Below are 24,713 nucleotides of genomic sequence, written 5' to 3' on the forward strand. Positions count from 1 at the left end.
AGGGACACAGAGACGAACACTGTAGAGAAAACTATTACAGATTTACAGTGTCCCTGCAGACCACTGTAGACACAGACAAACTGACTATAGCGTAGAAGACTACAGGGACCTTATAAACACCTAGTAACAGACAGAGAGGATGGATATATGAAGCAGACCTATAAACAGAGAGAGACAGACATAGAAACAGGGATCCATAATTCATGATGTGTATTTCATGTGCCTGGTGACATCTGGGATGGCAGTATTAATGTGAACCCCTGGAGAGAGCAACCGCACACACACACACACACACACACACACACACACACACCAAAATGGAAACAATTAAAAATACATTTGCAATAGCAGTAGAAAAAGCACATATACCCTCAAATGTATCCCTCTCACACACAAATACACACTTCAGGATGAAGAAACCTCAGTAAGTATAATCATCCCACGGTCACTGGCCTTTGCCCCTTTTGCCTCCTTGTTTTAAATTAAGATAGACAGAGAGAGATGGCCACATGGAACGTGTCAGTGTGTGTGTGTGTTGCACTGTGTTCTGGCATAGCCCATGGACTGGGCAGTGGGCTGCATTAGCTGACTGGTCCCTCCCTATTAGAGCGCTGGTGGCAGAGGAGTGTCTCAACCCAGCCAGGAGGGACAGCTCCCTCTCTCCTCTCTCTCTCTCTCTCTCTCTCTCTCTCTCTCTCTCTCTCTCTCTCTCTCTCTCTCTCTCTCTCTCTCTCTCTCTCTCTCTCTCTCTCTCCCTCTCTCTCTCTCTCTCTCTCTCTCTCTCTCTCTCTCTCTCTCTCTCTCTCTTTCTTTCTAACTCTCTCTCTTTATCTCTTTCTTTCTACCTCTCTCTCACTCTCTCTCACACACACAACCACAGTAGGTCAACTGAGACTGCATGGACATCGGTGTGAGGCACTCATCGACCAGAGACAGATCTCAATCCCCCACAGACAACACACCGACTGAGCAACACACACACACAGGCCACAACTAGGACATAGAGTAAGTAGAGCAAACAAAGACAACAACTACAACATACACGTTCAGAGAATGCGCTACAGTCTAGGTGTAAACAACAGGACACACAAACACATACTGCATGTGAGGTTAGACAGTAGGAGTGTTCACTGTTCAGGAGTCACTAAAGGCCTGGCTACCCAGCTGCTCTGTATCATCTCTTCTTACCCTGAATTATTGAGAGCTGTCTTGTCTGTGGTTTGGGGTTAAAGAGAACACACACACACCTCATACACCTTCAATTATTCACCCGCTTACACACACACACGCACTTGTGTATGAACACACACACGCATGGACACACACACACACGCATGCACACACCGTTTAAAAACCACACACAAACTAACAAAACCACACACAAACCACAAATCAAACCCAATGTACACACTAGCCAATAACTACACACACACACACTCAATCTCACTTTCCCTCGCATTCCCTCCTCCTGTGTGATCTCTCATGTACTTGTCCTCTGTCCTCACTTCCCAGTGCCCTCCCACCCAATCACATCAATCAGCCAGCTGCCATGTTGACATGGCCTCTATGTGGGTTTGAACAGCTAATAGACTGCCTGGACAGGGAAATCTATACACCTGATTGAGTGGTCTTGTAGGAACATGGCACTTGCCTGACCACCAGTGATCTGGATTGATCCCCAATTATGTTTTTGGTCATCCCTGGTCAACCGTCCGCAATGTGCTTGAAAAATACTTTTGGATACTACTTACACTTTTCATAAATCCCAACACATAGACTTGAATGGTAAAAATTTCCACCGTAACGGTTTAAGCTAGAAAAACGTGCAGACCAGTCTGGAATAGTGTGCTTTTATACAGCTTTTTGATACCATTTATACTTTTGAACTTTAACCGTTTTAAATGTGCATAAAAGCTCCATAGGCTTGAATGGGAAGTATTTGGATTTGCCACTGCTCTTGAACCCTTCAAGCTACAAATACCAAACCGGCATTGACATATACAGATTGACTCAACTTAGATTGATTGTCAAAATATTGTTGATGCTATTTGTACTTTTTGAACTATAACCGTTTTAGATTTGCATAAAAGCTCCATAGACTTCAAAGGCAACATTTTGATTCCCCACTGCTCTTGATCCGTTTCAACTACAAACACCACACCAACGTTGACATGTGCAGACTGACTCAACTTAGATGGCTTCAATACAGCTTTTTGCTACCATTCCTACTTCATAAACTATAAAGCTTGTTGTATCCCCATTCATTTCAATGGCAGAATGCAGGCTTCAACATTCTAAACTGAAAACACTGCCACAAATCTTTCAGAATGTTCAAACTAAAACATTTTCAAAGCTTAAAAACACATTACATGGCTTATGATGATATAGTACTCACTCTAGCCTACTATACTAGCCCACTATAATAACTACACACATACAAACCACCTCAAAATAGGTCACTATAACTAACACATAGCTAAGAAGGAGAGAAGGAGAGGAGAGAGTGGGGAGGAGAATGGGGGTAAGTCTATCTCCAGTGTGGCTAGCTGGTTAGTAAGTGAATAACCGTTTCCTCAAACACGATTTCTTAGCAGAGCCTGCTGTAATCTCCCTGGGCTAATCCCTCTTTAGCTAGCCTAAACAAAAGAAGGGAGGAGAAGGGGAGAGGGGGAGAAAGGAGAAATCCCTCTTTACCCAAATCCTATTTCTTAACCCCAAGTAGCCTTACCCTTATAAACCCTAACCCCCTATAGACAGTAGCATAGCTCTTGATCTTTCCACGATGATCCTTGACCTATAGACTAATACCAGACCTCTCTCACTTTTCTTTGTACTCTACCAGGCCAGAAGACACTGCTTTAGAGGTGGGAAGGGGGAGACTGGTGGTATACAGTTTAGGATATATCTGATATAACACACAGTCTTTCCTCTCTTTTACAGTGAGCCGGGGCCAGGGTTGGAGGGTAAGACAGTGGGCCAGCTATCTGTCAGAGTGATGTGCTCGCAGGGCTTGTCCCATCTCTCCCTGTTACACTGACTGACACTGATACACTGCTGCAGCATACACACTACTAACACATACAGTATAGGAAGGAGACAAATACCGTGCAGCAAGACTATGTGTGTGTGTGTGTGTGTGTGTGTGTGTGTGTGTGTGTGTGTGTGTGTGTGTGTGTGTGTGTGTGTGTGTGTGTGTGTGCGTGCGTGCGTGCGTGCGTGCGTGCGTGCGTGCGTGCGTGCGTGCGTGCGTGCGTGCGTGCGTGCGTGCGTGCGTGCGTGCGTGCGTGCGTGTGTGTGTGTGGGTTCTTCTATCCTTGTGGGGACAAAGGCTATTTTAAGTTTAGGGGTTAGGTTTAGGGTTAGGGTTAGGATTTAGGTTAGGATTATGGTTATGGTAAGGGGAAATAGGATTTTGAATGGAAATACATTTTTGGTCCCCATGAGGATAGTGTGTGTGTGTATGTGTGCGTGTGTGTGTGTGTGTGTGTGTGTGTGAGTGTGAGTGTGTGTGAGTGTGTGTGTGAGTGTGTGTGTGTGTGTGAGAGAGAGAGAGAGAGAGAGAGAGAGAGAGAGAAAGATTGGGAGAGAGAGAGACAGAAAGGATGTGTGTGTGTGTGTGTGTGTGTGTGTTCATACACGTGTGTGTGTTTGAGTGTAGTGGGTAAATAGTCAATAATAGCTGACACTTGTCAGCCCTGTGCTCTATACACACAAAGGCCTGTGGTCAGGGTATTGTATGACTCCGTCTCTCTGCTCTCCCCCTCCCTTGGCCTCTCAAGCAGAGATAATTACCCTTATTGTGCCCCTCACACGAGCATACACACACACACACACACACACAAGCTTATTCATGCCAAATAACACACCCGCCCACGTGCATATACTCAGTCTGATAGAGTCAAACATGGCTGCCAGCGCCCCATCTGTTTCTGCCCCCCTCCTCTTTCTCTACCCCCCTGTACCCTCTTTTAGCCCCCTCTACCCTCCCACCACGCAGGGGCAAACATGAAAGGGGTAAAACAGGGAGACACACAGACAGAGCAAGAGGAAAACAGAAAGTAAGAGATGTCTCTACAATATCTTCAAGACTTTTGGAGGCAACAGACTGTAATGATCTGATCTGTTGCGGAAACACTACCAATACTCTGCAGTAGGATAGGGTTCTGGGGCTATTTTGCTACTGTAGCCAGTAACTCTGGTTGTTAATCCAAACAGCTGTTCTAAAGGGTGGATGTTTTCATGTTTCAGTAATGTAGTGTGTGACATTACAAAGGCTGCATGTGATAGTAGTGAGTGTGTGTATATGTGTGTGTTGTTGGTATGGTTGGCTGGCTGATTTGCCCATTGTCATTGATGTTACCCCCCATGGCCATGCCATGTGCCGCATGGAAGTGAGGGTGGAGGGATGGAAGCAGGGATGGAGAGAGAGAGAAAGAAGTGGGGTGACCTGCCGCCTGTCCGTGACAGTCAATGGGGTTTAGTTCCACAGGCCCTCAGGGGTTTCTTACGTGTGTGTCCCCCCCCACACCCCAACCCCTCGCCTCTGTCCCACCTTGCCTGAGCATGAAAATAGAGCCACCACACAACACAGCTCAGCACTGAACACAGCGTTAATGTGCCCTGTGTTAATGTTTAATGAGCTCTCCATGTTCAGGTACTCTCAGAAAATCAGAAAATGGGTTTATTATGTTGGGTATGTGTGTGTTTGGGGGCGTGTGTGTGTGTGTGTGTGTGTGCGTGCGTGTGTGTGTGTGTGTGCATGTGTGTAAGAGAGAGAAAAAGACGGTGGTTAAGTGGCTTGCTACATTGTGGAAGCGATTGTGTGTGTGTCAGACCAGTGTTTACAAGATCCAGCGCAGTCACAGACAAATGTAGCAATTAATGTATTCCTGCTTTGAGTGCACATACACAGATTTACAAACAGATAGCCTAGCCTGCCGCACCACTGCTCTCCATGTGGTCTCCCTCTCTCATTTCCTTTACCATGTATATATGCTTCCTCTTTTTTCCTTTTTTCTCTCCTAGGCTCTGCTGCATTCTAATCCAGTATTCCTCCGTCTCTGGGGCAGATAGTGAGAACAGTTGCTCTAGCGGAGCACTAGCTACAGACTTTGACAGCAGTTGCTGTGTGTGTGGGACAGAGGGCTAGAGGCAGGGCAGCAGTGGCTGTGTTGATGATGTAGTGAGGAGATATGAGTGTGAGAGGGCAGCAAGGCCGGTTGAGAGTGTCTGCCCCATATGTTTTTCATTGTCTGCAGAGCCACAATAGGACCGGTGGGACCAGGGGAGGACAAGGAGGTGTATGTGAGGGGGAGTGACCAGGCTGCCTCCCAGCAGGGTCCCAGGGGTGGGGCGGGCTGGGGATCGATCTGTAATGTAGCCTGTAAATGACCCAGGGCCTGCTCACATCGATTAGGCCAGGGGATGCAGGGGAGTGCACATCAAAATAACAGGACAGCCATACGCAGGACACACTTCAAGGCCACTAGAGTCAGCAGGGCCAGCTAGGCCCAGGTCCCACTACAATCAGCAGGGCCAGCAAGGCCCAGGTCCCACTACAATCAGCAGGGCCAGCTAGGCCCAGGACCGACTACAGTCAGCAGGGCCAGCTAGACCCAGGTCCCACTACAGTCAGCAGGGCCAGCTAGGCCCAGGTGCCACTAGAGTCAGCCAGAGACTATATAGCCAATTCACAAGTCAACCGACAGACAAGTAGAGACATGTACAGTACCATCTTCCTGACCTCACATCAACAGAGCTGCTGAGACAGTCTCTTTAGAATGGGATGCAGGAAGAGGATATATTGATGCACAAATCATCATAATTTCTAAGTGTTCCTAATAATGAACAGAATCGGCTAGGGGGATATCTAGCTAACAGATACTATTTTTTGGAGCCTAAGATGTTGAAAACACATAACAATCTCTAGAGACCATAATTAAAATCTCGGTAATAATGACAGGTATTTGTGAATGACAACAACCTAGATTATATCGACTGTCAGCTGTATGGTTGTGCTGCAGTGAGGTGTGATGGTACAATGCAGCAGGGGGGGTGAGAGAGGAGGAGAGGGTGAGGGGTTAATGTGTGTGCCAGGTGGGCTAGGTGGAGGCGCTGGGCATCTTCCCTGGGCCACCATGTGGCTGTAGCCATCTGTTGCCGCTGCCTCTATTCATCAGACACACTCATTAGCTTTCAGTGGGAAAAGAGAGACCGGCTCAATCTGCATGCAAAGATCTCTCTATGTCTCTCTTTATTCTCAACCCCACTCCCCTCGCTCTCTAACCCCCCGCTGTCCTGGCCGGACAGTAAAGTGGCAAGGCAACACACACACACACTCATTTTCTCCCCCTTCATTCTTCTTTCTCCTCTCCATTCCTCCTTCCCCTACAGCATCTGTTCCTTCCTGGCTTTTCCTATCCTCCCCCTCCAGTCTGGTTTCTCACCTCCTCTCTCACCTGTTCCTCCCCTTTCCCTCCTTTCCATCATCTCCCTCATCTAATCAGTTTTAATTCCCAATGCCTCAAATGCCACCATCACTTTATATTTCCATCAGAGAGCAACAGAGAGAGATAGCGAGAGAGAGAGAGAGAGAGAGAGAGAGGAGAGAGAGAGAGAGAGAGAGAGAGAGAGAGAGAGAGAGAGAGAGAGAGAGAGAGAGAGAGAGAGAGAGAGAGAGAGAGAGAGAGAGAGAGAGAGAGAGAGAGAGAGAGAGAGAAATCTGTCTATGGAAGAGAAAGAGAGAGGATGGATAGACAGTGAGAAAGAGACAGAGAAAGAGAGCAGGTCATGGAATGGACAGAGCAGGCAGGTAAGAGGGTCTGAAATAGAGAGGTGAGCAGAGAGCTGATTGGCTGAATGAGGGGACAGCTTATTGGCTGAACAGGAGCAGGGCTGTCATTCAATAGGACATCAGAGTTCACTGACCCATCTGACCCTTTATATAATCAAGCTAGCCATGCATGTTTCTCAGTATTCCCCAATCATTCAAAGTGTGCTTGTGTTTATGTGTGCCAGCTATATATGTATGTTTGTGTGGCTGGAAGTGTGTTTGTGTGTATGTGTTTGCGTGTGTGTGTGAGTGGGAGAGATTGCATTGCTCAGATTTTAATGCCGCTCTGGGCAGATTATGGATTTGTATGGCAGATGTGGTGTGTTTCAGAGCGATGTCACATTGCACAGAGAGAGATTACTATATTGCTGTGCTGTTATTATGATTAGGTCATTGTCTCCTTTGTTGATTGGGGTGGTCCTGGGTCAAGGTTAAACAATGCTGTCCTGGAGTGCAGTTATGTTCAATCCTGGTCCCGCATGTGGTCACAGAAGGGTACACATTTTTGTCCCAGCTCAGCACTTACACACCTGATTCAGATAATAAGGGCCTTGATGATTAGTTAATTAGGCGTGAATCATTTGTGTTAGTGCTGGGCTAGAAGAACAACTGCATAGTGTATATAATGTGCTTTGTAGTGTATTTAACTGTATTGCACTGAGCTCTGTATTGTGTATAATGTGTACTGGGCTGCTGTGTACAATACTGTATATTGTATACTGTGCTGTTTAGTGTATTATTTAGTTTATTTGACTGTGCTGCACTGTGTGTAGTATATCTAACTGTGCTGCGCTGTGATGTATTTAACTGTGGTGTGTGGTGTATTTAACTGTGGTTTGTGGTGTATTTAATTGTGGTGTGTGGTGTATTTAACTGTGGTGTTTGGTGTATTTCACTGTGATGTGTGGTGTATTTAACTGTGGTGTGTGGTGTATTTAACTGTGGTGTGTGGTGTATTTAACTGTGGTTTGTGGTGTATTTAATTGTGGTGTGTGGTGTATTTAACTGTGGTGTTTGGTGTATTTCACTGTGATGTGTGGTGTATTTCACTGTGATGTGTGGTGTATTTAACTGTGATGTGTGGTGTATTTAACTGTGGTGTGTGGTGTATTTAACTGTGGTGTGTGGTGTATTTAACTGTGGTGTGTGGTGTATTTAACTGTGGTTTGTGGTGTATTTAATTGTGGTGTGTGGTGTATTGAACTGTGGTGTTTGGTGTATTTCACTGTGATGTGTGGTGTATTTAACTGTGATGTGTGGTGTATTTAACTGTGGTGTGTGGTGTATTTAACTGTGGTGTGTGTTGTATTTAGCTGTGCTGTTCAGTGTAGAGGAATGCTGAATGCTCAGTTCAGTGAGCAGTTCACCATGTTCACCATTTGATATCCACACTAATTACACTAATTACACACAGTACGGCCACAGTACAGCCACAGCCACAGTACAGCCACAGTACAGCCACAGTACAGCCACAGTACGGCCACAGTACAGTACAGCCACAGTACAGCCACAGTACAGCCACAGTACAGTGCAGCCACAGTACAGCCACAGTACAGTGCAGCCACAGTACAGCCACAGTACAGTACACACAACAATAACAACAAACACTCACTACAACCAATAGACAAACTGTACATGGAATCACACTCAAATGTTGTGTAATTTGCATTATACAACGGGTGGGTCTAATCCTGAATGCTGATTGGTTAAAACCGCATTCCAGCCGGTGTCTATTCCACAAGTTACCACCGGCTAAATCTATGATCATAAAATGTCTATTTACTCTGTTCCATCTGACTGCGCAATCCACTGTCTCATCAGCCCAGCCAGGCAATTTATAAACTTGATCTCCACTATAAAAAGCATATAGACATTATCTCACATTTCTTTTAGACTAACATTTAGTTTTCAACAGTGGAGATTTGTATAAACCTTGCTGTCTGTCTCTCCGACATTTGCAACATTGTTTCAATATTCAAATTCGATTTCCAGCTGTCCCATAGTAATTAACGTGTCGTGAGTCGGGATGAGATAGACAGGCAGGCAGCTTTCTCAGCCAGTCGAAATCATGAATCAGCATAATTTTTATGGATATTGGCAAAGAACTATCAATAGAAAACAGGTAAAACGAAACGAAGTGCAGCTAGTTTGCTGTCTTTACAGCTTCAGTTTGAAGTGATTGTGTCAGCTGTGTTGTTGGCTAACTCCTCTGAACAACAATGTCCTGACGAGAGAGCACATTTTCTTGCCAGGCGAAATCGTGCATCATTAGCTCATTATTATGGATGTATCCAAATAAATGTCACTAGAAAACAGCTTAAACAAACGCAAATGCAGCTACTTTGCTGTTATTCTGGCTGCACTGTTTGACGTGACTGTAAGTTAGCCGTAGTTGGCTAGCTAGCAAGCAAGGGATAAGAACGTTGCCAGCCTGTATGGCAATGGAACATTTCGAACGCACAACTGGGTCAAGTCCATGGGTACAGAACAAAAAGACTGAACAACTGGGTCGCGTCTCTGGCAACCGAACCGATAGAACAAATGACCAGCCGGCTTGGGTAGCAACCCTAGATTTGTGTCGGGACTATATCTTGTGGAAGGATGAAATAGTATGACTAAATTAATCAAAATAACGTTTTTAATGAAAATATGTCAATCATTATTTGAATATTTTGGTAACCCGTTGTATAAAAGTGATTATGCCCTCGAAGCCGGTGATTGGAGAATATATTGGCACGGTTTGCCGGCCTTCGACTTCGTCTCGGGCTTAACAACACCTGTGCCAATGTATCCTCCAAAAACCGGCTTCTCGGGCATTACACTTAAATATATTACAGTAAATAGCAATAGATACAGTAAAACCAGGCTGATTAGAAATACATAAAAGGTGACAGATTATATAAAATGCCAGGTAGTCTGTCAAAGCTCCTCGCCACTGACATAAGCATAATGTATCTCAAACATACACCCAACATTCATTTGCACAGTCTATGTGTGTGTGTGTATGTGTGTGTGTGTGTGTGTGTGTGTGTGTGTGTGCGTGTGCGTGTGCGTGTGTGCATGTGTGTGTGTTATGCATGTATATAGAACGCCATCTGCCAGGTCCTGAGGCTGTTCTTGCCCCACTACCCTCCTTGCTTCTATTTCTTTGCCTCTTTCTCTCCTCTCTGTTCTCTCCCTCTGCACCTTCCACTTTGTTATTGTCAAGAGTTTCACTTCACAGCATTAGAGACGTTTATTGTTTACTGTTGTATTATCCATGATAACTAAGGATATTTAACACATGTACAGTATTAATGTAATAACTTCACCTAAACACACAAATATATATATTTATATATATATATATATATATATATATATATATATATATATATATATATATATATACTACCAGTCAAAGGTTTGGACACACCTACTCATTCAAGGGTTTTTCTTTATTTTTACTATTTTTTACATTGTATAATAACAGTGAAGACATCAAAACTATGAAATAATACATATGGAATCATGTAGTAACAAAAAAAGTGTTAAACAAATCAAAATATATTTTATATTTGAGATTCTTCAAATAGCCACCCTTTGCCTTGATGACAGCTTTGCACACTCTTGGCATTCTCTCAACCAGCTTCATGAGGTATTCACCTGGAATGCATTTCAATTAACAGGTGTGCCTTCTTAAAAGTTAATTTGTGGAATTTCTTTCCTTCTTAATGCGTTTGAGCCAATCAGTTGTGTTGTGACAAGGTAGGGGGGGGTATACAGAAGATAGCTCTATTTGGTAAAAGACCAAGTCCATATTATGGCAAAACCAGCTCAAATAAGCAAAGAGAAACGAAAGTCCATCATTACTTTAAGACATGAAGGACAGTCAATACGGAAAATTTCAAGAACTTTGAAAATTTCTTTGAGTGCATTTGCAAAAACCATCAAGCGCTATGATGAAACTGGCTCTCATGAGGACCGCCACAGGAATGGAAGACCCAGAGTTACCTCTACTGCAGAGGATAAGTTCATTAGAGTTACAAGCCTCAGAAATTGCAGCCCAAATAAATGCTTCACAGAGTTCAAGTCACAGACACATCTCAACATCAACTGTTCAGAGAGGACTGTGTGAATCAGGCCTTCATGGTCGAATTGCTGCAAAGAAACCACTACTAAAGGACACCAATAAGAAGAAGAGACTTGCTTGGGCCAAGAAATACGAGCAATGGACATTAGACTGTTGGAAATGTGTCCTTTGGTCTGGAGTCCAAATTGGAGATTTTTGGTTTCAACCGCCGTGTCTTCATGAGACGCGGTGTGGGTGAACGGATGATCTCCGCATGTGTATTTCCCACCGTAAAGCATGGAAGGGGGAGGTGTTATGGTGTGGGGGTGCTTTGCTGGTGACACTGTCTGTGATTTGTTTAGAATTCAAGGCACACTTAACCAGCATGGCTACCACAGCATTCTGCAGCAATACGCCATCCCATCTGGTTTGGGCTTAGTGGGACTATCATTTGTTTTTCAACAGGACAATGACCCAACACACCTCCAGGCTGTGTAAGGGCTATTTTACCAAGAAGGAGAGTGATGGAGTGCTGCATCAGATGACCTGGCCTCCACAATCCCCTGACCTCAACCCAATTGAGATGGTTTGGGATGAGTCGGACGGCAGAGTGAAGGAAAAGCAGCCAACAAGTACTCAGCATATGTGGGAACTCCTTCAAGACTGTTGGAAAAGCATTCCAGGGGAAGCTGGTTGAGAGAATGCCAAGACTGTGCAAAGCTGTCATCAAGGCAAAGGATGGCTATTTGAAGAATCTCAAATATAAAATATAATTTCATTTGTTTAACACTTTTTTGGTTACTACATGATTCCATATGTGTTATTTCATAGTTTTGATGTCTTCACTATTATTCTACAATTTAGAAAATAGTAAAAAAATAAAGAAAAACCCTTGAATGAGTAGGTGTTCTAAAGCTTTTGACCAGTAGTGTATATATATATATGTATAACAAAAACATCAAATAAACACACTAACATGTGTGCACGCACACACACACACACACACACACACGAATGAGGTTAATGAAGATTAATGTGGGGGCATGGTGCTATTGTCATCCAGCGTCTCTAATTGTAGCACTATTCTTCAAGGACAGAGCAGAGGAACAGGGAGGGATAGAAGGAGAATGTAGAAATGTACACAATAGAGAGGAAAGTACAGGAGACATACTGTAGAAGTTGTAAAAAGTTCAAAGGCCCTTTTGCATGTCAGGAAAAGACGCAATGGATCTAAATTAGGATAACTATACAGAAAGGAAGAAATAGAAAGGAACAAACAATGGAGTCAATCAGTTTAGACTGAGGGATAGATAAATAAAGATTGTTGGCTGGAGAGACACAAGGTTGGGGAGGGAGTGGTGAAGGTGGAGAGAGAGGTCAAAAGGTCAAAAGTTAGGAGAAGATGTAGGAAGAGAGCAATGGAGCTCGAGAGAGAAAGGGATGGAGGAAAGAGAGGAGAGAGAGAAGAGGGAGAGAGGAGAGAGAGAAAGTCAGAGAGGGAGAAATTATGGAGAGAATTGGAGGTGGAGGAGTCATCATCATCATCATCATGCCTCCAGCACATCATCATCATCATCATCATCATGCCTCCAAAACATACAGAAGGACAAATACACGCACACGCTCAAAACAAAAACAACAACAACCGCATATTGCTTCATCCTTGCTTTTGTTTTGCATGCATTGTAAATAGCAGCCACATGGACACATTATTCACAAACTCACACAAAAACCCTTACAGATGGGACTTCATTACCTAGACAAATAATAACTGTACCCTTTATCCCTCTCCTCCCAGTCCCCCCCCCCCAGCCCTTTCCCGTCCCCCAACCCCAACCCCTCTCTGTCCCGTGTTGTCCTACCTGGGATGATGGAGACGGTGTCTCTCTCCCAGGACACCACGCTGACGTACTCCTGCACGGCGGTAGGAATGAGGCACTTGAACACGGCCACGTTGCCACGCATGGAGCGCTGGTCTGCAACACGTACTGTGTAGGGCTCCCTGAATACTATTATACAGAGAGAGACAAAGTGTTAGGGAGGTATTTTATTCAGATTAATAAAACATTTAAATATTTTAGCGAATTTGGTGTGACAATCTAAAAGTCCTATTTTGGTTTAGGAAAAAGTGAATACATAAGATGTATTCTGGCAGTCAATACTGTAAGAATCATTAATTGGATTTCAAAATAATCAACTAATAACATAGATGTATCTACAATAACAAATGTGCAAACATATTGGGAACAATTCAGATTAGTTATTTGGCTATTGTTTGAAGACATCAATAACACTAATCCTACATCTGTTTTCAATTTCATTTCTGAGCAGGATAAACAGAAACATTATTGGCTAGCTTTCGCCATGACATCAACATCAGACACTAATCTATTGTTGTGTATACAACTCAATATAAAAAATATGACAGAATAAGTGATGCCTGTTAAAGCACTGCGCTATAGATAACAACCCAGCTTAATAAACCCATTGGGATGTGTAATGGTGGTGGTGCACTGTTCATGCATGTTCATGCAATATTTTACACTCTCCTGAATGAGCACGAACTAATTAGTGAAATCAGGAGAAGCTAGGACATATCTGAAGGTTGCTAAGAAACTGCTTTGGAAGCCCCCTCCCTGGTAACAGCAGTGTAGTGTAGCAAACAGGCAGCGTTACAGTAACGTTAGGATCCTACTGCAGTATAACAACACATCAATATACATTACTACATCCACTTTACATAGAGAAACAGAGACATACATAGACATATAAATAGATGTCTAAATAATAATAAAGATATAGGAACAGTTAATAGATTTATAAAATATGATCTGATGGAAATTGTATCATCTACATTTAAATAATTGCCCGCTGTAGCTATGCAGTAAAGAGATCATTCACCGAAACGACAAATGTACATAATATTATGGATATCTAGAAAGTAGGCTAGGGTTTGTTTATTTACTGTACTGTAGCTACAGCATAAGCATCTGTGAGTGAGAGTGATACATAGCAAATACTCTAACTTTATACCAAGTTGTAGTAACCCCATTACACTACCCCTTGACACCACAGCACCCTGACCCGAAACCCCTGACTGTAACTTCTGAACCACATCCCTCCTGACTGTAACCTCTCCATAACCATAACTCCTTGACCAAACATAACTCCCTGACCATACATAACTCCCTGGATATGGGATGTGGCTGCTATGGTTTTGTAAATGCTAATCCCTTGTCTCCTGGGGGCGGGCTTTTGGGTCATGAGGGAATGACGGCAGCAGCAGCAGCGAGGAGCGAACAGAGCAGACGGAAGCGACCGACTGGCTGGCGTGCGGCTCAGATCACAGTCTCTCTCTCTCTTCTCTCTCTCTCTCTCCCCCTCTCCCTCTCCCTCTATCTCTCTCTCCATAATCTTCCACTGGCTTGGCTAGCTAGTATTAGTATTAGTATTAGTAGGAGTATGTATTAGTGCAGGTCGGTGTTGGGAGGCAGAATATGAAAACAGATGTTGACAGCAGGAGGGACGGGGGAGGGACTGTCTGCCCTGATGTGAATGATGGACAGGGAGTGAGAGAGGGAGTGAGAGAGGGAGGAAGGAAGGCGGAACAAGAGAGGTTGTGGAGAACCTACAGTCCAGGAGAACTGTAAAAGTGACCACTTGACCAACTGATTCAACTGACCATCTCACCTCCACTTAGTTTATCCAGTATATGATATGAAATCGATCAAATGGATGGACAGGCCCAGAGCCAGCTACAATATATCCCACATTAGCAGAAGTTATAACCTGTGCTGTTTTATAGCACTGGCATGAAGTCTAATCAATGGAGTGCACCAATTAGATTTCATAATGAGAGATAATGAATGAAGTGTTCTGCTGCGGTTATATTTAGCATGGTACCAGAGGACAATGTGAGAGGAGGAAGAAGAGAGGAGGAGGAGAAGGAATGGAGAGAGAGATAGAGACAGACACGGATAGAAATAGAGAGAATAAGATGGAGGAAGAACATCACATAAGTCAGCTGATGCTTTAGCAATAGCATAGCAACCAGCAGCAGTAGCAGCAACATCTGCATAGATACTGTCATTAGTCATTAGTTTTTGGTGCTTCTATGACTCATACTACATACGTACATACCTATGTGTGTGGGCCAGACAGTTCAAACCAGTTGAAGCATAAGGGATTAGATTAAGGTTGTGGAGTATAACTAGGGTTACAGGCTGGTGGCCTCAATTCATCATGGTGACGGGGTTAAAGGGTTGTGTAGTGTGTAACAAAGTCCAGTGAACCTGTGTTTGGGGGGAGGCTGTGTCCTGGCCTGTATTGCCTGTGTTACAGATGTTGTCCCAGCAGAGTAGACTGTGTTCTAGGTCAGTCTGGATTTACATTTTACATTTTAGTCATTTAGCAGACGCTCTTATCCAGAGCGACTTACAGTTAGTGAGTGCATACATTTTCATACTGGCCCCCCGTGGGAAACAAACCAACAACCCTGGCATTGCAAGCGCCATGCTCTACCAACTGAGCTACAGGGGACTTGGGGGGCGATTTGGGACCAGGGTTTGTACAGGTGCCTCTCTGACTGGCTTGTGCTGTGGCCAGCAGGCTTTTGGCAGCAGTCAATCACTCCCTGCCTTTTGCTTGTTTACATTTTCTCTCTCCATCATTCCCCTCCCTTGTTCTGCCCTCTAACCTCTATCGCTCCCCTCTTAGTTCCTTCTGTCCCTCTGCATCTACACCCTCTACTATCCCACCTCTCTACCTCCTCTCCCCCTCCCTTCTTCACCTGTCCCTTCCCTCTGTCCTCTCTTCTCCTAGTCCCCCTTTCACCCTCCCCTCTCTCTGTTCTCCAACCGCCCCCCTTCTCCCCTCTCCTCACCAGCTTTGACTCTGATGTTGGGGCTTCGGATCTTGCCAGCCTGGTTCTCTGCGGTGCAGAAGTAGTCGTTGTCGTGGATGTAGGAGTTGAAGGCGGAGGGCGAGAAGGGGTAGAGCTGGAGGGTGCCGTTGGCATGGACGTGGCGGATGTGGGGCACGTCGTAGATGTCATCGCCGGTGGCCAGGTACCAGCGCAGGATGGCGGTGGGGGTGCCGCCCGCCGGGCAGGGCAGAGACACCCCCACCGAGCTGGAGTAGGTCAGCCTCTGCAGGGATGCGTTCACAAAGTACAGCCTGGTAGAGCCCACATCCTCACTGTGTACTGCATGGGGAGAGAGATAGGACAGTTAGTTATAGGTAGGGTAGAGACAAGTCAGTGACATGTAGAACTATATAAACTAAGTGTCACTGTTGCGAAACAACAGTTGACGAATTGCTTGAAAACACTGTTGAGCTCCATATTCAAAATACATATCTGGAACTCTGCCCACGTGTTATTCCCCAAAAAATTATATAAAAGTAAAAAGGGAGATTGAAAAGTAATGACCACATAAACAGAACATGAATGCCCTTCAAATGTGTAGCAAAATAATCATAACAAATGTATGTCAAATGTCCAGCTGCAAACATCAGTCATGTGGCGCAGAAAGCCAGGGATTTGAGCTAAAGCCTCTGGTGGGTTACGTGGATGGGGGAGGAGGCCTCTACCTCTACACACACAGAGACACACAGACACACAGACACACAGACACACACCAAGAGAAAAAACACAGTTATGTGATTGGAATTTGTATGCCAGACACAGAGTTAAATCTGTTTAATCTCCTTTCATATTTATCACACAGACACACACACACAGTATACACACACACACACTCACATACTCACACACACACACACACACACACACACACACACCAGGAGTGTTCCTCCTGGGTGCTCAGATTAGGGGCACACAACCCCAGCAGAGAGCGAAAGGGAGGGTACCCACAATTCAGAGTCAAGGAGGGGAAGATTAGAAGAGAGAGAAAGGACTATGCACTAGATGGACAGATGTGGACGTACAAATCCATCTCACCATCCCCCAAAATATGTAATGCATACATCCTTTATACCACATTACTTAACAATACTAGACAATACACACAAATCCCCAAAATCTAAAGAAAGGAATTAAGAAATATCAGAATGAGCAATGTCAGAGTTTGGAATGTAAATATATATATGTATATGATGGAGTGTATAGACAGTATGGACAGTATATGAATAGGAAAGGTGTGTACAGCAGTAGTTATATAGGATGAGCATTGACTAGAATGCAGTATATAAAATGTGCTTAACAAGTCACATAATAAGTTGCATGGACTCCTTCTGTTACTACCTCATCTCTGTACCCCACACATACAATTATCTGTAAGGTCCCTCAGTCAAGCAGTGAATTTCAAACACAGATTCAACCACAAAGACCAAGGAGGTTTTCCAATACCTAGCAAAGAAGGGCACCTATTGGTAGATGGGTAAAAAAATATAAATAAAAAGCAGACATTGAATATCCCTTTGAGCATGGTGAAGTTATTAATTATTATTTGGGTGGTGTATCAATACACCAAGTCACTACAAAGATACATGCGTCCTTCCTAACTCAGATGCCAGAGAGGATGGAAACCACTCAGGGATTTCACCATGAGGCCAATAGCGTCTTTAAAACAGTTACAGAGTTTAATGGCTTGTGTAGTTACACAATACTAACCTAAATGGCAGAGTTAAAAGAAGGAAGAATGTACAGAATACAAATATTCCAAAGCATGCATCCTATTTGCAATAAGGCACTAAAGTAAAACAGCAAAACATGTCCTGAATACAAAGCGTTATGTTTGGGGCAAATTCAACACAACACATCATTGAGTACCACTCTTCATATTTTCAAGCATGGCGGTGGCTGCATCATGTTATGGGTATGCTTGTCATTGGCAAGGACTGGGGAGTTTTTTATGATAAAAATAAACAGAATAGAGCACAGGCAAAATCCTAGAGGAAAACCTGGTTCAGTCTGACACTGGGAGACAAATTCACCTTTCAGCAGGACAATAACCTAAAACACAAGGACAAATATACACTGGAGTTGCTTACCAAGACGACATTGAACGTTCCTGAGTGGCCTAGTTACAGTTTTGACTTAAATCGGCTTAAAAATCTATGGCAAGACTTGAAAATGGTTGTCTAGCAATGATCAACAACCAACTTGACAGAGCTTGAAGAATATTTTTATATGTGCAAATATTGTACAATCCTGGTGTGCAAAGCTCTTAGAGACTTACCCAGAAAGACTCACAGCTGTAATCGCTGCCAAAGGTGATTCTAACATGTATTGACTCAGGGGTGCAAATACTTATGTAAATTAGATATTTCTGTATTTCATTTTGAATACATTTGCTAACATTTCTAAACACGTTTTCATTTTGTCATTATGGAGTATTGTGTGTAGATGTGTGAGAAAAAACATTGATTTAATCCATTTTGAATTCAGGCTGTAACACAACAAAATGTGGAATAAGTCAAGGGATGTGAATACTTTCTGAAGGCACTGAACATAGGGCAGCAATCTCTAAGATGCAGGGTAGAGTACCGGGTGGTAGCCGGCTAGTAACAGTGACTAAGTTCAGGCCAGGGTACTGGGCGGAGGCCGGCTAGTGGTGACTGTTTAACAGTCTGATGGCCTGGAGATAGAAGCTGTTTTTCAGTCTCTCGGTCCCAGCTTTGATGCACCTCTACTGTCTCCGCCTTCTAGATGGTAGCAGGGTGAACAGGCCGTGGCTCGGGTGGCTGAGGTCCTTGATGATCTTCTTGGCCTTCCTGTGACACTGTGTGCTGTAGATGTCCTGGAGGGTGGCAATGTGCCCCTGGTGATGCGTTGGGCTGACAACACCACCCTCTGGAGAGCCCTGCAGTTTCGGAAGGTGCAATTGTCGTACCAGGTGGTGATACAGACAGGATACTCTCAATGGTGCATCTGTAGAAGTTAGTGGCCAGGACTAATTTCTTCAGCCTCCTGAGGTTGAAGAGGCGCTGTTGCGCCTTCTTCACCGCACTGTCTGTGTGGATGGACCATTTCAGGTTGTCAGTGATGTGCATACCGAGGAACTTGAAGCTTTTCTCCCTCTCCACTGCGGCCCCGTCGATGTGGATGGGGGCATGCTCTCTCTGCTGTCTCCTGAAGTTCACAATCAGCTCCTTCGATTTGTTGACGTTGAGGGAGAGGTTATTATCCTGGCATCACTCTGCCAGGGCCCTCACCTCCTCCCTGTAGGCTGTTTCGTCGTTGTTGGCAATCAGGCCTACCACTGTTGTGTCGTCTGCAAACTTGATAATTGAGTTGGTGACGTGCTTGGCCACGCAGTAATGGGTGAACAGGGAGCACAGGAGGGGGCTGAGCACGCACCTAAGTGGAGGATCAGCGTAGCGGAGGTGTTGTTGCCTACCATCACCACCTGGGTTCGACCCGTCAGGAAATCCAGGACCCAGTTGCACAGGGTGATGTTCAGACCCAGTGCCTCAAGCTTAATGATGAGCTTGGAGGGCACTATGGTTTTGAAGGCTGAGATGTAGTTGATGAACAGCATTCTTACATAGGTATTCCTCTTGTCCAGATGGGATAGGGCTGTAATGATTGCGTCATCTGTGGATCTGTTGGGGTGGTATGCAAATTGTAGTGGGTCTAGTGTGTCAGGTAAGGTGGAGGTGATATGATCCTTAACTAGCCTCTCAGTACTTCATGATGGCAGAATTGAGTGCTACTGGGTGATAGTCATTTAGTTCAGTTACCTTCGCTTTCTTGGGTACAGGAACAATGGTGGACATCTTGAAGCAAGTAGGGACAACAGACTGGGATATGGAGAGATTGAATTATGTCCGTAAACACTCCAGCCAGCTGGTCTGCCCATGCTCTGAGGACGCGGCTTGGGATGCCGTCTGTGCCGGCAGCCTTGCAAGGGTTCATTCACCTCTAGACTCTCTCTCTATTGTCCAGCCCCTCCAACACTACTGTACAAACCATCTGCACCAGGCTCTCTAGTACCCCTAGGGTAAACACTTAGATTGTAGGCTCATTTAATGTCAATTTGTGTACGCTAGTGTGTACGTTGTGCTGTTGACAGACAGATTGGTTACGTTTGTAGGTTCAGATTTCAGATGGTGGTTATAGCAACACATTAAACTATCAAGCTTTTTCTCACAGCTTCAGCACTATGGACAGAGTCTATACATTTACCCAAGAGTAAGATCAGAACCACGGACAGAGTCTATAGATTAAGATCAGCTCCTCTGGATAATGATGCTTCCATAGGCTATATAATCCCACCTAAGGGCAATTCCATAATGCCACGAGTCATGACCCCTTGAAAGAACAGTAGCACTCACTCCTGGCTCCATGGTCAGGGCTCAACATAACATAACATTGATGTTAGATGTGAAGTGAGGGCAGCATGCTACAGATGGTAAATATGAACTCTAGCCGTCCATCCGATGGTGGGCTGCAGAATCCAGGTCAGACATGCTCCCCCACCCCACCACACCACACGCGCCATCCCCCCCTCCCCTCCCTCCCCTCCCTCCCCTCTGCAGATTACTGATAATGGCCCCCGAGCATAAAGCCCATATTAAAGACGGCAATATCTATAATCTCCCAATGGGGAGACAGGACTAAAGTGGAGGGGTGGAGGGGTGGAGGGGTGGAGGGGGAAAGGCAGGCTGGGGGTCACCCTGAGAGCTTAGGGGAGCTTGGGGGCCTGGGGGCTGGAGGGGTGAGGGTGGTTGAAAGGGGGGTACTGGGCAGGATCGAGTGGGGAGTGGGTGAGAGGGGGGGGGGGATCAGAGTGCCCACTCAAAGCCTGTCAGAAACAGACACACCACACACACACGCCAAACACACACACATGCCACAAGAGGAACTTAGGACACGCTCACACTTGGTGGAGACAGAGGGGTTGCCATGGTGGCACTGGCATGTGACAAAAAAAGATATACACAACATACTATGTGTGAATACAGTATGTTGGTGTATATTTTGAGGGGGTGAACTGGGGGCAAGCGACTTCCATCCAAGTCAATGGAAGGAGAAACCAACCGGACCATTAATTAACAGCTAGGTCACCCGTGATACAAGTCAGTATTCGACGTCCACTCATGTCTGAGGACGCCACGAGATAATGTGGAAACCGGCCACTAGGGTCAACAGTGAGCGCTGTTACCTTCAAGTAGGTTTAGATTTTGCTAGGGTGTTGTGGAAAGGGATGGCAAATGACGGTAAGCATTTGCCTCTGATTCCAAAGGTTGCAAGTTCAAATCTAGCAATAGACAGTTGTTTTTGAGATTTCTGTTTTAAGCCTATCCCAAACCTTAACCAATTAGAGTTAATGCCTAACTTTAAGATTTCAGAGTTAATGCCTAATCTTTTTTTTTTGTATTTTACCCCGTTTTTCTTGTCTCATCGCTACAACTCCCCAACGGGCTCGGGAGAGGCGAAGGTCGAGTCATGCGTCCTCCGAAACATAACCCGCCAAACCTCACTCCTTAACACCCGCCCGCCAGCTGCACCAACATGTCGGAGAGAACACTGTTCAACTTACGACCAAAGTCAGCCTGTAGGGCCCGGCCCGCCACAAGGAGTCGCTAGAGCACGATGAGCCAAGTAAAGCCCCCCTGACCAAACCCTCCTGACACTGGGCCAATTGTGCGCCGCCCTATGGGACTCCCGGTCAAGGCCGGTTGTGACACAACCTGGGATCGAACCCGGGTCTGTAGTGACGCCTCAAGACCGCTGCGCCACTCGGGAGGCCCATTCATGCCTAGACTTAACCTTAAACACTTTGAAATTTGAAGTTTGTAACAACTTTTTTTTTTTTATGTTAGAAAAACATGGAAGAACGTCTAATACTGATGTGAGACTGTGAGAGCTAGTTGTTAATTAATGGCTCAAATGGCCTTCCAATCTCCATTTTGTCGAATCATGAACTGCTTCTCAGAAAAACAGTCAGTCTGAATGGAACAAATCATTCAGCCAAAACATTCTAGCAATCCATTTGACTGTGCATTGACTGTCAGCCATTACTGTACTATGTCATGTTAACACATCAACAAACCCCCTTTCAGTCAAATTCAGTCCAAAGCATCTGAGTTCAGTGTTGACCTAGTATCTGGGGACACCAGTAGAACTGGGAGTTTAGTCCTAATAAAATACAACGAGGAAAAACAATAGAAAATATAATGAAACGCATCCATGTCCCCTCTTTCATTGTGAGGTGTTTTCATTGCAGTGCATTGGAGCCTGTTAATGGTGTTGGTAGAGCTGAGCCCTGGCTAGCTGGCTGGCTGCAAGAGTGAGTGTGCGCAGAACACACTGAGCCACTATTTTATGCAGCCTGCTTGAGAACAAGCCATGAATATGTATGTCGGAGAGGCAGAAGCCATTGCCTATGCAAGACTTCATTATGCATAATGCAGCTGGTCTACGCCTCTCCGGTGTGCGTGCGCATGCACACACACACACACACACACACACACACACAATCGTATCATGTGTTAAACACGAACCACACACTGATGAGCTGGTAAACAAATGCCCACACCCCCCCATTCCCTTTCATATACACACCATCAAACCCGCAGTCCCTGAACCAAACCAAATGCATAATGCTTTATCCTCTTCTCCATCTTCCCCCCTTTTCTCTCTCTCCCTCATTCTCTCTTTAACCCTCTGCTCATGTGCATACACATCAGTGCTCCCTCTCTCTCAACCCCCATCCTCTTCTCTCTCTCTGTCACACATCATGGAGCACCTCTTCCCATGGAGACAGATGTAGGATCATTTTCAGACAGAAACTCTATTTCCTCCTCTCCTTCCCTCCATCTCCCTGTGGTCTTCTCCTTCTCCTCTATTCCTTCTATCTCTCCATCGATTACCTTCCGAACGCTAGATAGCTCATATCTTGTTGCGTCTTATCGGAAGACTTTTGAAGTTGTGTGCCAACATGTATGCATTTAGAACATAACGATTAGAATATTTCGCTGTCTGTCTGTCTGTGTGTGTGTGTGTGTGTGTGTGTGTGTGTGTGTGTGTGTGTGTGTGTGTGTGTGTGTGTGTGTGTGTGCGTGTGCGTGTGCGTGTGTGTGTGCATGTGTGTGAGAGCAAGTAGGGGGAGTGGAAGTACATACAAATTAAAAGGAGAGACAGGGAGATGGAGGTAGGTGTAAGCTTTTGAATAATCCTTAGGGGTCTAGCATAAGTAGGTGGTTGGTGTGAGGTGGGAAGATGTGAGGGCTGGGCTGGGGGGTTGTTGGGGTTTACAGCTCATCAAGGCAGGGGTTTTGCCCCCCTGCTTTCTGTACACCTTATACCCCCATCACCCCCCCCCCCCCCCCCCCCCCCTTGCTGTGTCAGTGAAAAAGTGTGCTACTTCAGCAGTCCCCTGGGACCTGCTCCCCCTTACATCAAAGCAGCCAGTTTCTCTCTTAATGTGAATATCAAATCTGTAGATCACAAGTCCCAGCAGTCTGCATAAAACTGCCCCTCCCCCAGACTTTAATTCTGCCTAGTGATGAGGGAGAGAAGGAGGAGTGTGTGTGAGTGAGAGAGCGATAGAGAGAGAGAGAGAGAGAGAGAGAGAGAGAGAGAGAGAGAGAGGAGGAGAGAGAGAGAGAGAGAGAGAGAGAGAGAGAGCATACCTTCCACAACCACCTGCTAGCCAAGTTCTGGCATAAACACTTCCCCAAAAACAGTAAGGTCTGAGGTGATAAAAGGCAAGAAAATTTGCTTTTCAACTTGGATTCCTCACCTGTCATCCGTCAGAACGCATGTTGTTGACATATTTCATAGCCCTCTTTTTCAAACATAGCCTATACATTCTTTATCCATTCTAATCATCTAATGCATTTTTATTCGACATAATTTATCCCATTCGGGTACGCTACATTGTGACAATGGGTTGAGAGAGGAGCGAAATGATGCAGGGGACTGATATGAATAGGAAAGCAGATGTGCCATGATAGAGGTGTAAGATCCTACCGCTGAACGCTCTATGACTCTGCTCCGCTCGCTCTGAGATCCTCTGCGCTCGCCCTGCCAGCCTCATCACTGCAACGCGCCACTTACACCAGCTGCAGTAACGTTTACATCTCACAATATTATTACAAAGCTAGGTAGGCTTAATCACCATTCCACAGGGGTAAAACGTACCTTTTTGAGTTCCTCACTAGAGGCAAGGGCAACCCCGGCCAAGGCCATAGAAATCGATTTTTTCCATGCACTCCATTGAAAAAGTTTGCGAGATGATTTTAAAGGAGAGAAGTTTGAAGGATTCTTTGGCCTCAAAACGAAAACAATAACAAAAGCAATAGTGTAAACTGTATACACCATATTATGAATAGGTTAATCCTATTGACTCATTAATGAACCTAGGACACACAGCACAGACTTAGGCTATTCAAGGAGCCAACTAAACTTGTTAGAATTAATCTATAGCCTACAACAGATAATCAACACGAAAATGTTTGTGTTTATAAATCTACGAATGCAATTTGACAAGAAAATTAAGTGAGTAGGCCTAGGCCTAAGCTACAGCCTGGGCCATAGGCTTAGGCTAAGTTTACAATAAAGGCAGTGCAATTATTCATTCAGCATTATTCAATATATAAAATGTGATTTATGAGCATATTTTATTCGAAAAATAAGGCAATTTTCTATTGGCACCCTTGGTTACCCGCTTTGCTACTCTGTCATTGGGTGATGCGGCAGATCGCAGCGCTAATTGCGCAGCTGAGGGGAGAAGCAGCTGGGATTTTGGGCTAAATAGAGAGAGACCAATTTTGCATATTTCTATTTTCTACGAGGGAGGACAGGAGAGGAGGGATGGGTAGGGAGGGGGAGAGGGTGACAGTAGCCTAGGAGCTTATGAC

General features: G+C 45.0%; 1 protein-coding gene across 1 annotated transcript in view; it reads right to left on the reverse strand.

The window, feature by feature from the left end:
* Nucleotides 1–24,713, reverse strand: part of dscaml1 (Down syndrome cell adhesion molecule like 1) — a gene marked incomplete at its 3' end in the record, with an annotated part of 94,736 nt that overhangs the window by 67,984 nt on the left and 2,039 nt on the right. The window contains exons 2-3 of the mRNA XM_084170441.1: nucleotides 15,766–16,086; nucleotides 12,746–12,892 (exon numbers count right to left, since the gene is read on the reverse strand). Coding sequence (XP_084026567.1) covers nucleotides 12,746–12,892; nucleotides 15,766–16,086 — 468 coding nt within the window. The remainder of the gene's footprint in view (nucleotides 1–12,745; nucleotides 12,893–15,765; nucleotides 16,087–24,713) is intronic.

Source organism: Coregonus lavaretus (genome assembly GCF_964263955.1).
Source record: "Coregonus lavaretus genome assembly, chromosome: 10".
Lineage (NCBI taxonomy): Eukaryota > Metazoa > Chordata > Actinopteri > Salmoniformes > Salmonidae > Coregonus > Coregonus lavaretus.